Raw genomic sequence first — 16,442 nt, 5'->3', positions numbered from 1 at the left:
CTGACAAGCGTAGCATAGCGTCAAAGCTATCAGCACGTTCAGATAGTAGATACCCTCAGCTAAAATGTACAGGGCCATAGTGAAAGTGCACAGTGTAATACAGGGGTACCGAACTCATTCGTGTACGAGGGCCGCATTGAGCCATGGAGGAACTACGCGGGCCGCATACCACGGCTACAGGGTACTCTGTTTCTGATATAGATGACGCCGCACACAGATTGAGACAGCATATAATGTATGTATTTGGGTTACTTACTGCTGCTGAATCACAGGGTCGGCAATCATTTTTATTTGCTCTGTCATGAGGAAACTCGGCACCTCTTGTTTTTAACTATTGCCTCAACATCGCGTGAGAGTGATTGCCTGTTCGTTTGTTAGTTATGAGCATAACATTTCACTTATTCAGGCTCATCAGAGAAAAAGCCTGTTCGCATCCGTATGTTGAGCCACGTATGTAGCCACGAATTATTTTTGTTAGACGTATATTGTACCGAACGTGAACAGACTTGTCCGCGGCGACATACGTGTCTTCATATACTTTCTTCCAGCGTAAGAATAAAATGAAACCGCACCAACTTCAGCGAGCTTGTTCTTATCGGTGCATCGCAGAGCAAGTCAATCAGTTCCATATGTTATAGTCATAAGGAACACTGCCAAGAACTGCGGAAAAGGGCGAGCCAGAAATATGCGTTTCAACTGTCCTGCCCTCCAAGAATATTTGCTTGAATTCACTCTGGAGATCAAGCCTGCGACTGAACCGGTCCGTTTATGGTGGCATTAAATTCACCAATATTACAAATCGGCCGTGTAGGGTTTGCTCAGCAATTTGGCAGGAATGCACTAGTAATATTCATCAGCAAAGTCGACGAAAGCAACACAGAAACAGACGCGGAACACCGAACTTTTAACCCCTGAGCATATGATTAAAGTTTCAAAGTTCGATGTTGTAATACGCACCTCTGCTGTAATCCTCGACAAGTAATAGCGGCCTTGGCTTGGTTGCTTATTTGTGATACGTGGCGGAATGGCGTTCTCGTTGGAAGAGAGCTCAGAAGCGAATTTCACGATTGGCCGAAACATTAGATATGCGACAACAACGTGGCAATATGCGCTGACAAATAAATGCGGATGTGAGAGAAGGTCCGATTAAAGACACGAAATTTTACTGAGTGGTTCTCGCCGTTATGCATGATTGGAATTCAGAATGTTCTGGATTCATATCTCATTTGATGAAAGGACAAGAGGTTCATACAAGGACACCAGAACGAGCCAAAACATCATAAACTTCCATCTCTAGCAGCTCCAGGAAACTTGGTGTGCTCAAAAGAAAGCATTGGCACGTTGAAATCCCGTTGCTTCCTGCGCGTGAATTTGCCGAATGAATAAGTTTGATTTTTCTCGAAATAAGATTTTGAAATCGTTGTGGAACCGTTAAACCTCTGCTACATGGTTTGAAAGTGAAACCAGTGGCTGATACAGCATTAAAACACATGACAAAAGAGTGACGCACTCAACCCAACCGCTGTGTTTACATTTTGTGGTGTCTGGGGCTGTTTCATCCACTGGATTCATGCTTCAATTACCCCAATCGTTTGTTGTCTTAGTTGTCCTAGGTGTAAGAGAAACACTCTGGGATTGCCTTGCTAAAAAAAGCATCCCATCTAAACCGTTTCGAGAACCGTGTATCGCTTAAGATTTATTTCGGTTCAGTTCCAGTATGGTTCAGCGGAAGAATATGATTTCTGGTCGGATCAGTTCTGGTTCAGTGAAATCTAACTGTTTTTCGCGATTTTCGTTTCGGGTTCAGCTCCGGTTCCGATCCACAATGCAAAATGGCAAAGAAGACACTGCATTGTCCAGACAACTTTTTCTGTCTTAGCCGTGACATGTGCAATTGCAGCCTTCCTTGGACTTCTGCGGCCACGATAACTCAGTTGGTAGAGTTGCTCGCCTGGTCAGACTGAAAATTGCATTCGGTCCCAGCAAAGGACGGCAGAAAATGGGGGGAAGGACACGTTGCTTCCAGCTCAGTGTGCAGGAGATTTCTATCGCTCGTTAAGGGCTCATTCGCCTCAAGAAATGTGTGCAGAAATGATATTAAAGGAAGTGTAAAGTCAAATATAACCACAATGTTACAAGATATAATGTAGAACTTGTCTGTGCGACCCCACGGGCACAAGCCATCACTCCTCAGTTCTTCATACTTTTCTCATTCATTAACTTTGAACATGTCTAGAAACTGAATGGTGGCGACTTTCAACGTTCGCCGAGGACAAAGTTGGAGCCGGCTACAGCTTAGCGAAGATACGTAATGCATTCGAGAGGGGTTACTAATTAACGTTACACCTGTACCATGCCTGTGAGAAATAGCTGTGCGATATGTACATTCTGTTGACATTTCTGTCTCTCAACGTCTCTGTGTCGTCTGCACGCTGTTTCGCTACTGTCTGTAAAACCTCGCTTCCCTGCGATTTATACAAATGTCTGGAATTCGTTCTTGTGTTCAGGAATACAAAAACCGCGCACCTTCGATGATGAAACGTGCACTGCACTCGCGAGAACCGCCACTACGTTGCCTAGATGCTCGCCTAGTTGCTTACATTTTGAATAGATGGCGCGCTAGTCGTCTCAGGGTTGGCGCATTAAGAGTCCGCGGAGTGCGCAAGCTTTGCTTGGCGCAGTAGCCTTTGAAATTAGATTGCTGAAAAATCCTCAATATACAGCAGAGCTATTACGTATCTGAAGCGTGTAAGTCACGAGCTTCTAGAAAAGCACTGAGTTTCTATAAGTTTGCCATTCACTTCATAGTTTCTTTAAGTAAGCGACTTTTATAAACTGGCACTGTGTCATCACCTGGGAAAGCTCCAGCGGAAAAGCATCATCATGGACGCACGTTGAAAGGGCGAGTCAGGGCGTAGCGAGGAGTCGATTCACAGAGTTTCTGATTCGCTTTTTAGGTGCCCTGGAGATGGTCGCTTTCAGGACGATCCATTATTGGTTGTTGCCAGTATGACGTTTCTTTGTCTTTCCAGAGGGAGCCTGAACATACGGCGTCTGCTCTTGCAGGCTATGTCATGAAATTGCACAAATGCTACGCAAGTACTTCACGTGGGATTTCCAGTATCATTTTCATGATGAGCGAGAAATAGAATGGCATCATACTCTCGAAATGGATAGGTATGAAGGACGCCAGGTGGTAGAAATTATCCGCAGTCATACTTTGCGGTGCGTGAATCATGTCGTCGCACAAATATAGGCTGACTCCACATTTCCTGTAAATTATACTGCTCATTATATTACTATATTAGACAGCTTTGTTAATCCCGAGCTTCAGGCTGGTGCAAGGATCGGAGTGGTTTCCCGGCGTATACATTCCTTGTATCCTTCCAATATCTGATGCGGTGCTGTAGAATCACAATCCAAAAAGGACGTGTGTTTGAAGCATAGAGCTAATATAGATATTTTTCTGAAGCTGTTTTGATTCTCCCCAGGCGGTTTTGATTTGGGCTCTCCCCAGGTGGTTCTGTTGGCGCGCCGCCATGTAACGCCTTCAACTTGCGTCTCCGCTTATTGCTGCGACGTAGGTCTTTCGTTGTGCGTTTCGTAGTTCTATGACTCGCACGCGGACATGAAATGTCGAGAGTTGAATTTAGAGATGGGAAGACATACTCTGTCGTAGGGTGCAGCAACTACGAGACGCTATCAAAGCGTGAAAGTGTTCCGATGTGATTTGCACGCCCCGCTGCTGCACATAGACTGTCCGTGCCTTGTGCAGCTTTCGATGCACACATTGCCTTTGGATGAAGAAAATAAGGATTGAAATCTTGGAAAGTCGGGTCGGGTAAGCTATTCGCAGTTTGTGGGTTGTTCTGGCTGGTGACACCTTCCTGTATATTCTTAGGCATTCTCGCTTCATTTTCCTGGTGACCGGCCTACAAAAGCAAATCCGCAGCCGACACTTCGTTTGTCAACCCCTGTAAGTAATACCTAACCATTTATTTCGCCAAAAATTATCTGTAAATTGCCACTCTTATTCATTTTGGTTTCACAAGACCAACCATATTTCTAGCGTACTCGTTATTTTTATAGCATGCATTAATCTATTGTCAAATGTCAGCGCATATATGTTTTCGTTGTTGTAACATGGGTATGCAAGCATGAGTGTACATGTTTTATGGCGAGTCCTCTGACGTTCTTTGACAAATTCCTACATCATCTGCTTTGGTGGTGGTGGTGCTGGGGCTCGCCGTTGTCGGCCTCACAGAGGTGGGCAACGCCACGACTGACGCCCTGGGGGACTGTGCGTCCTGGGCCGACTTCTAAGGGAACTGTGCCGGCATATGTATGAAAGCTGCTTTACAGAGCGCTATGCACAAGGGATCCTGATCAGGAGCCACGTTCCACGCTTGACAGTGATCACGCAAATGTCGTGAATTCCTGTGATGAAACAGCAACGTGCTGCAATCAATGATACTTCAATTATTCAATGAATTCTTCTCAAGAGCCTTCTACGACAGTTGCTCCAGAATCTCAGTAACGGGATTCATGCAGAAACTCTCCATGAGGCCGTCCATGTCAGAGACCGTCCGTTGGCTGCAACAGATCAAGACATGCTACCAGCATCAGAATCCGTGATAAAGGAGACTGGCGAGAAAAGTGCGTCTGTGACCTTTGTCTGTGATCGTTTTGTACAGACAAGGTGTAGTTTTTATTAACCCTACCAGTAGAACAGTTCCCATACCTCACTGGACTTACAGAAAGAGTATTTAAGGAATATGTCAGAGCGGAAAAGCTCCGAAGCAAACGTTTCTTTTAACAAAATTTATGTGTGACCCCTTTGTGTGCGTGTGGAATTAAGTAATGCTATCGGTATCACTTCGTAAACGTTGTCCTATCAACCGTTTCTCATACCTTACCTGCGAGACCGTCTACCCGATCAACGTGTTTACCGCCTATGAGGTGTTGAAGCAGCGTTGTATGATCTGCTAGCGAAATAAATAAACCCCAAGGAATATAGGCATGCATACCCGAAGACAACTGGGATCCAAAGATCAATACACACAGTTAGCCGTCATCCTCATGCTGCTCTGCGAACGCATGGGAACCCGAAATGGCAAAACTGAAAGCACTTGCATTTCCATGCTCTGGTCTGCCGAGTTTCTTGATAATAAAGTGTCGAACGGACGACAGCACACAAGCAAGTGATATAGTGCGAAAATATTCACTGCTTATTTGTTTAAATGGACCGAAAAGTGAATATCAACCTATCGAAACTTTGCATTTAGTGGAAAGCTTGAACCTTGTAAAGTTCAATTGTCAAAAAAGTCCACTGAAAAATCGCTGTAGTTTTGCTTCAATCGAATGTGGAAGATTGCGCGTCCAAGGACGTAGTAGGAAACCTTTAGGCTTGCAACCAGGGTTTTTTAAGTAACTTAGTAAAAGTATCTGAGTACGTGTACTTCGATAGTTTTTGTGTATGTTGAGGAAATATTAGATACATTTTCAAACACGCACTTCTAACTGTAACTTAATTACTTTTTTCAGTAACTTGTATCGGTCTTTTTGAGTATTTTTTGAGTAAAAACGACGAAACACCGTCGCCGAGCAGGAAGTGGCGCGAAGGGCGGGCTGACGCTAGGGACCCTCCATGCGCCTGAGAAGCTGCAGCAACCCGTCGAGGTTCCCTAGCCGACACCAGGCACGAGCTCCACTCCTCCTCGCCCTTGATGCACGTGCTCACGCCCTCGCACTCGCACGTGACATTTCTTGTTCCTCGACACTCTCTTGTTGGCCTTAGCGGTAGTGAAGAGAATGGCCGAGTTTGAAGGCGTCGGCGTCACCTCGGGCGCGGACGCCGCCTGTGAGGCTGTAACTATGAGCAGCCCGAGCAAAGTTGCCTCCGTTCTGTCAGAGGTACCGCGGCCACAATACCGAGAGCACTTTAAATTCATCGGAACGAAGGAGAACGGGAATCTTGAGCTGAAATGTCTCCGCTGTGAGCGGAAGACGAAGTTTCTAAGCGTCTCTTGCGTGCCGATTGCAAGATGACATCTGCAACATTGGACCGTTCATCAAGGTGCGCGCTCTGGTCAAAGACGTTGCAGGTTTGGTGGACACCGGAGCAGCTGTTTCCCTGATCGGCGACACCATCCACGACTGGTGCCGGGAGCGGAACATCTCGGTACGGACGACCAGGACTCGCCTAAGGCTCGCCTCTGATGCGGTTGTACCTGCCGGTGGCGCGGTGCGTCTTACCTTGACTGTCGATGGACATCGGGTCAGACAACGCTTTGTTTACCTTCTTGGACTGGCAGAAGCAATGATCCTGGGACGCGACTTCATTATCCGGATGCGACTTGTCCTGGACTTTCGTCGCGGAGGCTACCAGCATGCATGCAGCAGTACCTTCTACCCATTCCTGGAGTGGTCAACCCCTGGAGCGGACCAACGCCGGACTGGTGAGGGAACCCAGGACGACTGCTCAAAGCGAAACCGGAAACCGACTGGCAGCAGCAATGAACCTAAGCAGCAAGCCGCTGGAGTACTTCGCGGCGCTGGACCATCACTGCCCGTTGGATCACGGATCCCCTACTGCCCAACTGCCCAACTGCCCGTTGGATCACTGCATCACAGAACCGGATACCAAACGCCTGTAGTTGCAACTGCTGCCTTACATGAGGGTCTGCAAGGGTTTCCAGGAGCCTCAGAGCAACGAGAAATGCTGGAGCAAGCATTGCTACCCTTTTCCCGGATGTTTATGGAAAAACCAGGTTTGACCGAAGTCTTGGAACACGGCATAGACACCGGCGACGCAAGGCCTTGGAGATGCAACCCGCGGCCGCTTAGCGTCCACAAGCGCAAGTTGCTCGATGCTGCGCTGAACGAAATGATCGAGACGGGTGCTGTAAGACCCTCGCGCTGCCCGAGGGCCTTTCCGGTGGTACTCGCTCCGAAGAAAGATGGAACCGCAAGGTTGTGCGTGGACTACCGCCGGTTGAACGATGTGACGGTGAGAGCTTCGTATCCATTTCCCTCTATAGACTCGGTCACGTACACGTTGGGATCAGCCCGTGTGTTTACAATCTCTGACTGCAGTCGAGGATTCCTGCAGATACCGATAGCACCTAATGATGTCGAAAAGACAGCCTTTACCTGTCATAGGGGACTGTTTGAGTTCGTCCGGCTTCCCTTCGGACTGTCCAATTCCCCGGCTAGTTTTCAGCGTATGATGGATGAGGTGCTCGGCGATGCGAAGTACAACTTCGCCATGGCTTATATGGATGACGTAGTAATTTTTTCATGTTCATTCCAGGAACACCTTTCACACCTGAAAGTGGTGTTGGGACGTATGCGAGCTGCTGGGTTGACGGTCAATCCTCGAAAGATGCAGTTGGCGACTAACCGCATCGACCTGCTCGGGTTTACAGTGGAGTCCGACACGGTCAGGCCGAACGAGGACAAGCTGAAGGCTATCCTAGACTACCCCCGCCCGCAGGATGGGAAGAGCTTGCAGCGCTTCCTTGGTATGATTGGATTTTATAGACAATTCATACCGCGGTGTTGATAAGACGGATATGACGCGTACGGTGTGGATATGACGCAGCCACTAACCTGGCTATTGCGGAAAGGTGCGCGCTGGTCATGGGGAGCAGCACAGGATAATGCATTCTCCGCCCTGACGGAAGCGATAGCGCAGATCACCTGTCTGTATCTCCCAGATCTTAATCGCCCAATTGTAATGCAGACAGACGCGAGCAATTTTGGACTGGGCGCAGTGTTGTTACAACAGCACGATGCTGAACTTCGGCCTGTGGAATTTGCAAGCCGCATGCTGACATCACCTGAACGAAATTACACCGTGACGGAGAAAGAATGCCTAGCTATCATGTTCGCACTGAATAAGTTTGTCATGTATCTGGATGGTGCGAAATTTGCAATCCAGACTGACCATCAGGCACTCACCTGGCTGAGTAGATTGAAAAATCCCACCGGAAGACTTGCACATTGGAGTGTGACGTTGCAACGGTACGACTACTCGATCGAATATCGGAGGGGAACCTCTAACAAAGTGGCAGATGCGCTGTCTCGAGCACCTCTGCCCCTAGAGGACGTCGTTACCACGCAGGAGCTCGTAGCCGCGGTTCGACAAGCCGGAACGGACAGAGAGCTGGCGTGGGGACACATCGTGAGCCGGAAGGACATCGTGGAAGTCCAGAGGACGGACGGACTCTGTCAGCGTGTAGTAAGGTGGCTGGAGACAACGGGCCCAGCGGACGCCGGAGACGCTGAAGAGAGGTTAGACTCCTATCAGCTGAGCGAGGATGGTCTTCTGGTGAGGTACATCCCCAGGCGGACGAGGAGGAGGAAGGCGGCAACCCTTTCAGGATCGTAGTACCACGAAAGCTACGTAAGTTATTCCTCAGATATTTCCATGACTCTGCTTTGGCAGGTCACGGTAGCGGCAGCAAGACTTATTCTAATTTATGTCGCATCACAGAATATATTTGGTTCTCAACTTTTTTAGTGCAGATTCAGAATACAGTCATTTTTACTGCGTACTTCACAAACAGTGTCCGTTGAAGTGGGCAACAAGCAGGCATCAGTGTCATCCGATACGGTGACTTCCCTGCACAAGCCCATGAAATCATTGCAGTCGACGTGAAACAATTTTCAAACCATTGCAATAGATAAATTTTTCACAAGATGTTTAAATGATGCATACTACGAAGCAGTATAATATCATAATTTATACATGTGTGACGCGTGTAGTTACCTGCAACGTTGTGTTCAGCTCGTCACCTCGGTGAAGCAGGATGACTGGTGGCGGAACAGCAGTTTCGTCCGGAGGTATTCGCACTTGGCCTGCTGCGATGCAGCACAATGATCTGAGCACGCACGACACCGCTGCATCTCATTGCCGACTGCTTCGAAACAATTTCGTTTTCGCGCACAGTCCAAAGGAATCGTTTGGTAGGAAACGCCCGTCGTCGAAGATGAACAATTTCTGCACCAACGAACACCACAACGTACACCAGGCATCTGTAGATATTTCGAATACGCGGCACAGCAGCGACAGACAAGTGATTTGATTACTTTCACCGACTTTCACTTTCTGCTGCGCACGACCAATGTCACCACAGTGATCGCCCACGGCGTATGGCGATACACGCGATAAGCGATAACACAGACCACAGACGGCGCGGCGGATCGTGATGGAGCAGCTGCATGCTTTATTAATGAAGAACTATGCTGTTCGAAATGACTGGAAGCGAATATTTTTAAAATAACGTCTAGCCGTAATAATATTGTGCATCAACTTCGTTCTCTACAAAATTAACTCTCACGCGCTACCAGCTGGCCAATCCCTGGTCCCGCAATCCAAGCTCCTCTTTTTTGCCGTTCGTTGGTCGCACCGTCGAGGTTCCGGCAATCTCCAAAATATTTATACGTTAAATATGCGCCTAACTGAGAAATAATGCTCGCTGTGTTATCAAACAACGATATCGGGCAGAAGAGTGGGCAAATATATGGGGGTTATTTTTCACGTTACAGTCCGTGTAACAAATATACAGGGTGTTTCAAAAAACGTGTCATACGGACTTTATAAAAAACGGGGCAACGGAAAAATACGGGGTAAACGGCATTTGTGTGGCAACTGAATTTGTCACCTTGCAAAACTATTTTCGTTTGATTTTCATTAAAAGAAATTGAATTTATTTAATTGAAGTCTAAAATTTCCCAAGTCAACCTAACATTTTACAGAATTAGAGAGCCCGTAGCGAACTTAGTCAGACCCACCAAGAAATCCGCTCGATGTTGCAAATGAAACTGCCCAAAAAAGTCCCGAAATTGAGGCTTCAGAGTTTCGTGTATTCAACGCCGCACCAAATCAGTCGCAAAGATGCGCGGACAGCAGGACATGCGCCTGCCCCCATAAAGGATAGAAGGTCGAAAAAAAAAAAAAGAAACAGGGCGGTAAAAAGAGGCGGAATCATTTTTGTTTGCCACTTATCAACGTATGGTGGAATGTCACCTGCCTTGTTATCGGCGCGTCTTGTGCTGCATGCCGGTCCGGCGATAAACTGTCCTAGTTCCATGGGGGCAGGAACATGTCCCCCTCTCCGTGCATCTTTCGACTGATTTGGTGCGCCGTTAAACACCCGAAACTCTGAACCCTCAATTTCGGGACTTTTCTTAGGCAGTTCCATTTGCAATATCGAGCGGATTTCATGGTGGATCTGACTAAGTTCGCTACGGGCTCTCTAATACTGTAAAAAAGAAAAGCTAGGTTGACTTGGGAAATTTTGGAGTTCAATTAAAGAAATTCAATTTCTTTTAATTAAAATCAAATGAAAATATTTTTGCAAGGTGGCAAATTCAATTGCCACATAAATGCCGTTTACCCGGTATTTTTCCGTCGCCCCGTTTTTATGAAGCCCGAATGACACGTTTTTTCAAAACCCAGTATGTGAAATACGCACATAGTATGCCAAGTGATGAATTTAGGCAGCTGGGGCAAAGTCGCCATCTTGCCATGTATTGCAGCCTAGTCGCAGCGTGAAACACTGCAGACTGTAGAGTACAAATCCAATCCAAGTATAATCTGAGTCAGAGCAGCTGACACGAAAGCCCCAAAGCCTTTCCCGCACAAAAAGCAACATGGAAGAACACGCCGTTTGTTTGCGATGCTTGTATTTGTCTGCTTGTGTGTTCCAGCCTCGGAACTATTTTCAAGCGTGTTGAGAAGTTTCGAAGTTCATTCCCGTCCACATGGATTCAGTGCTTCATCTGTGATTGCTGTCTTCGCAATCTGTGTTTGCTATTGTGAGTGTTCCGGGTAGTGAAGCAAAGTACGAAAGGAATGGACGTTTGTGCAATGTGTGTCCCTATGGACCAGTTTGATACAGTAAGTTTGTTTCCTGCGCACGGAGTGAATAGGAGTCGTAAATTATGTTTACTTCACACAGTTAGTTTGCTTAGGACAGTGGACCTACTTATTACCCTTTTAGCAATGCCACAAAAAGATCACATATCTCTTTTTGCGTCGTTTGTTTCGAAATTTACATGAAATGTACATACAGAAGCAAAATAAACATTAAACTGCATTATCTTGATCAGCAATGGGCGAAACATCCCAAATTGTGCACATTGTATGCAAAATTTGTAGTTAAGCGAGGTACACGATACATTAGAGTACTCATAACGTACTGTATATTGTAGTTGCTATCTCGCTGTTTGGTGAACACAAAGAGCTGGAGAGCAATTACATTTTGAATGGTGTACTTGGCTTGCGCTTTTTCATTGCTCCAGTTGACCAGTTCATTTCTCGCGGATGAATATGAAGTGGATCCGGTGGAATAATTGAACTTCTGTATGCAATAGGGGGGTAAGCCGACCTATACATTTTTTAATATTATTCGTGTGATGACATCTAACGACCAGTCAAAGAAAGTTTAGAATGGCATTGCATTTTATTGGCCTGCTACAGAGGGGTAACATCTGTGTCGATGAGATGAATAGTGATATTAGACCCCTTTTCTACCCACTCATTCAAATCCTGTACCTTCAATTTTGTTACAATGTGGACATGATTTAGACTTCCATTTGAGAAACAAGTTCACCCTACCTGATGTGACCGTGTCAGCAGTGTTACTCACGAATTGTTGTCGGAGAAACATGTACACTATGCTAATAAGTCGCAGTATATGCTGGTCACCTTGGATACCATTTCTAGGGTGAGAAGTTACCAGCAGAACAAGTCGGGTAATGGCTGCTCCTGCTCTACCTGCTTATTCTACCCAATTCATCCTACCTGATACCACCATTCTTCAGCCATGATCGTCGGACTCGCGGAATTTTTTACCAAATCCCTGTGCTCAGACTTTGAAAAATGTGGGAATTCATATCCCTTATTTTGTTCAATGAGACACACCCTAAGACGGTGCTAACAAGACATGCATGTAGAGTAGATATATACGTGCATGGTACATATTTTAGATTTAGGTTATTGAAAAATACACACTGTAATTACCTTGCCAAATATACACTTGAAGCTTTCTCGACTTGGGATTTTTCGACTTAACCCATTTTTGCACACACAGGTTCAACGGGCATTTCCACTCTCACAACAGTCGCCTGTACGACTGCAAAATTGTATTATTTCCCGAAGTTCCCATATGTCTAGTGCACAGGATCCTGCTACTAATCTATTGGTATTTAATGGACTACGAAGACATCATTTTGGACAAGGAGGAGACGAGCCAATATATTATAATTATACGTTTCATATAAAGAACATGCGTTCTAAAGCAACAACAAAAGAGGCATGGAACGTTCTGTCTGATTTGTCTGCTTTTTAGAACATGGTCCTTGTGCTACGCATGAAAAGATTGAAATGTAAAAATATGAAACGAAAATATGTGTGCCTTCTGGTCTCCCCTTTTTCACTCATCAAGTAAAGGGTAAAAAACAATCACCCATTTCGAAAGCATATGTGAGTTTCTTTTCACCTCCGTTTGCTTTTCAGCTTCTTCCCGTTATCTATCATTTTGATTACTTCAATGGGTATTTAATTAACCGGAGTAACCGGCTCTCTTCATGAGTACCACATTCCACACTATTTGATTTTCCAAATACCAAGTCAAACAGTATGTTGTACTGATAACCGAAAGGAACAGTGTAAGCAATCAAATCAGGGATGGTGAACATAGCAATTATTCAAGAATAAGCTACTGCTTTTTCTATAGCACAACATTTCTGTAAATTTTGACGTTCCTGAGTTTAGACTAATGAAGGACATAAAAGTAGCACAATAGTTATGTCATCTCAACATGCAAAGCCTGTCGACGCTGCACTCTCTTCTCCAAAAATGAACTATCTCACAAAAGATTTACCGTTGTTATGTACGATATTATTTCGTGTTGTTTTTGCATTACGAGTTGAGTATTTGACGGGAAAGCGGCTGATAAAAGTACTTGGAGCACTATAACAAGTATACCCTTCAAAAAGCATTTAAAGTAAAGTAGAATTACACAGAAATGTAATTAAAGTAGCAATTCACTGTTTGGTTCTTAAGTACCGCAAACACGGAACATTTGTACTCAAGCTGGAAACAGGTCAGCACAAGCTTCTGACGGGCTGCTGGCTTGGCCATCTGAGATATGCAGTACATAAATAAGGCAAAGAGGTCACGGAGAAGTACATAAATGAATCAGCTATATAACTGATATAGCTGATATAGGTCGAAAGCTATACACATGGAGTTGTAGCAGAATTTCAGAATTGAGGAGCTATCAAAGCCGTAGTGTCAGTTTAATGTTTGCGCCTAGCTCCACATCCAAGCGTTTTCGCGCTGTATAGTTTGGACAGCACGTAAAACGAATGCCAGATTATTTTATCAGGACCTGACCATACTGCAGATATTTCATACAATAACCGCGCATCGATAATATATCTACTTGAAAGGGGAGTAGAAAATATGTTTTTTCTATAGTACGGGAATTTGCAATATTATACATGTTTTCTGGATAACTAAGATGATGATATGGTGTAGAATCACCACCATGCTCCAATGCAAATGCTCCAATCCAATAGTTTTTTTCTTCTAAATTGGTTTGATATATATCAATCCAATTCAGAAAAAAACAAACTCAAACAACTGAACTTACATGAACTTGCGGTACTTACTTGTAGGAAGGCACTCCTTATCCTGTGTCCACACTTTGACTACAGACCTCTACGACACATTTGCATGACATGTCCACTTTATTGCTACCGGAAACCGTAAAGAAACGCAGACGTTTGCGGGGCCTTTTATAACGGTTTTATCAAACAGCGCCTTGACTCGCTAATTAAAGTTACCTTGGTGCAGCTTATGGTCTGACAGCCACAAAACGGAAACCGAAACTTGCATAGACTTGCATAGTGCATACATAATGTGGGGACAACTTTGGGTAGTAAGACATCGGTAGGCTTTCCTCCCTACCGTCTAACATGATTCAACCTGCACAATCCAAATAAATGTGACTTACCGCACGAAAGAACGCGCTGACGTACTTCTTGGCTAAATTTTCGTTGCTGAACTTTGTATGCAGGACATTGTCGAAGGCGACGTACAGCTGAAATGTGATTTCTCCTGGCAGTGTTGTTCCACCTGTGCAAGAATGGGAATACAATTGAAGGCCTTGTGATTTCACAGCCGTATGAGTGGCGGTATTAAGCTATGCAAGTAGGTCAGCTGTTTGCTTGCAATTGGCACCCTGTTGCTGTTCCTAACTCCAAGGCCTTTCCTGTGGATGTCGAGATGCCAACTGTTCTGGTGTTTTCGTAACTTCGTATCGATCACCACTTTTCTCAATGCCAACAAATACAACAGGTGACTATCTCCTATGCTTCGAGATCAGTGCTTGTGAACCCAAAATCATTGTAAAGGCACCCATGACATCCTAATAACAATATAGGAACAGAACGACCCAAAATTTCTCGACTACTCTATCAATCAAATTCCAACAATATTGCCATTCCATGTACAAAAACACGCTATAACTGCTAGGAATCAAGGACTTAATCAACACGCATAAGTAGTAATAGATGGGTGATAAACTACAGGGGGCGAAACTACGGCACTCCTGCCCTGAGCCCTGCGCGTATTTTTCCCCGCGCGGCGCGTGTGCAGAGGGTTGTCCGCGTGCTTATCGGCGGGGGGAGGGCTGCGTGCGCGCTTACTCTCTCACATTTTTCAACCTGGGCCGACTTCTTTCGACATTTTTGAGCATTGGCCGACCTGTGTCGCGTATTTTTTCTCGCACCCGGTGGGCGGCGCTCGGGTGGAGGCGCTTACCGGTGGATGGCGCGTGGCCGGAGGGCTGCGTGTGCGCTTACCAGCTCACATTTTTCAGCCAGGGTCGACTTCTTTCATCATTTTTCAATCTGTGCCGACTTCAATCATAATTTTTTTCCAGCTACAACAGGTGTGTGGTGGGCGGTTTACATGCAAAGGATAGCCATACACAAAAGTGCAAGTGAAAATATATTTATTAAGGTCATTAGTGTCAGGAATTATGTTATGACTCTGCGTGAATGGGAAAAACTTGAAAAAATCTGATGCAATAGCATTGAAGGGGTAGCACATTTAATCAAAGAAGATATTCTTAATCAATACGGTTACAATGAAAATTACTAGTTTTCTTATAAAAACCCTGAGATGTGAGAACCTGATAGATGTCAGTAAGTTCGAGCACAATAGCTAAGTTTAATATTCCAGCATGACACAATTAATCAGTTTCTTATGAAGTGAATAGCGCAGACATCAGGAAATAATTCGAATCAACACATAGCATTAATATAGAACCAATCATCCAACATGTAGGGAAATAATAGCTACATCATATCAAAACGAGAAACGATCACCACATTTAATCAAAGAAGATATTATTAATCAATATGATTATAAACAAAATTATAAGCTGTGTTATAAAAAGTCTAATATTCCTATACGTGAGAACCATCAGTGCAATAGCAGGAAGTTCTGATAGCTGTATGTAATTAACTGTGAACAGCAGAGACCCTGGAAGACCACGGGACACGAACACAAGATGAAATAAAATCTATAACACTACAAAGAAGATATTATTAATCAAAACAGAATAATCTACCATTTTAAATATCATAAAATCATCCACGTGACTTAATCTAGTCGAACCCAATACAATTTTCATTCTAAGAGACACTACTAACATTACTTTGTTTTATCAACACAGAAAATATATTAAAAAAACGAACTTCACCGCATAGCATGCTCCTAGCCAACAACCAGCTCTAATATTATCTGCCCTGATTTGTTGACGACGAGGGCGTACACCTCTTTTGTGACAGTTATGAACATTTCGAGCGCAATAGGGAATCTAAGTCGATTATTCCAACATTACACAATTAACCAATTTGTTATGAAGTGAACAGCATAGACGTAAGGAAATAACGAGAAACAAAACGATCAACAGCTAATAGAGAGCCAAACCTGCGCACCATCCAACACATCGAGAAATAATAGCTAATCAATCTATCAAAACGAGAAACATGCACGCACTTAACACTGAAGAACAGAGGAACACGCTGCGACACGTAAACAACAACAGAGGAAAATAATCTATCATTGAACCATCATAAAATCGACCAATATACAATTTTCATTCTAACAAACACTACGAACCTTGATGGAGGTATCCAAGACGTAGAAAATATGCACTGTTTTCATCTCGGTTTGCACTCTTTTCCTCAAAGCCGGGAGACTTTATGTCTCTATCTATGTGACCATAGCACCGCGCATGCTTTATCACTCAAAGGGTTAGGGGCTATATTACTTCGTCCAGCAAACGGGGCGCCCTAGAGGTCAGATAAGAGAGTTCAAAGGCGATATATTTTATTGTGCAGCGCAAATAGATGTC

General features: G+C 44.7%; 1 protein-coding gene across 1 annotated transcript in view; it reads right to left on the bottom strand.

The window, feature by feature from the left end:
• The window catches only part of LOC135375356 (uncharacterized), a 48,185-nt gene that overhangs the window by 19,594 nt on the left and 12,149 nt on the right, over window positions 1-16,442 (bottom strand). Inside the window, exon 2 of the mRNA XM_064608077.1 lies at window positions 14,031-14,152. Within this exon, the coding sequence (XP_064464147.1) occupies window positions 14,031-14,152 (122 nt within the window). The remainder of the gene's footprint in view (window positions 1-14,030; window positions 14,153-16,442) is intronic.

The sequence above is a fragment of the Ornithodoros turicata genome, unplaced genomic scaffold (genome assembly GCF_037126465.1).
Source record: "Ornithodoros turicata isolate Travis unplaced genomic scaffold, ASM3712646v1 ctg00000857.1, whole genome shotgun sequence".
Taxonomy (NCBI): domain Eukaryota; kingdom Metazoa; phylum Arthropoda; class Arachnida; order Ixodida; family Argasidae; genus Ornithodoros; species Ornithodoros turicata.
The sequence above is the reverse complement of the archived record's forward strand: the minus strand, read 5'-3'. Positions and strand labels throughout refer to the sequence as shown.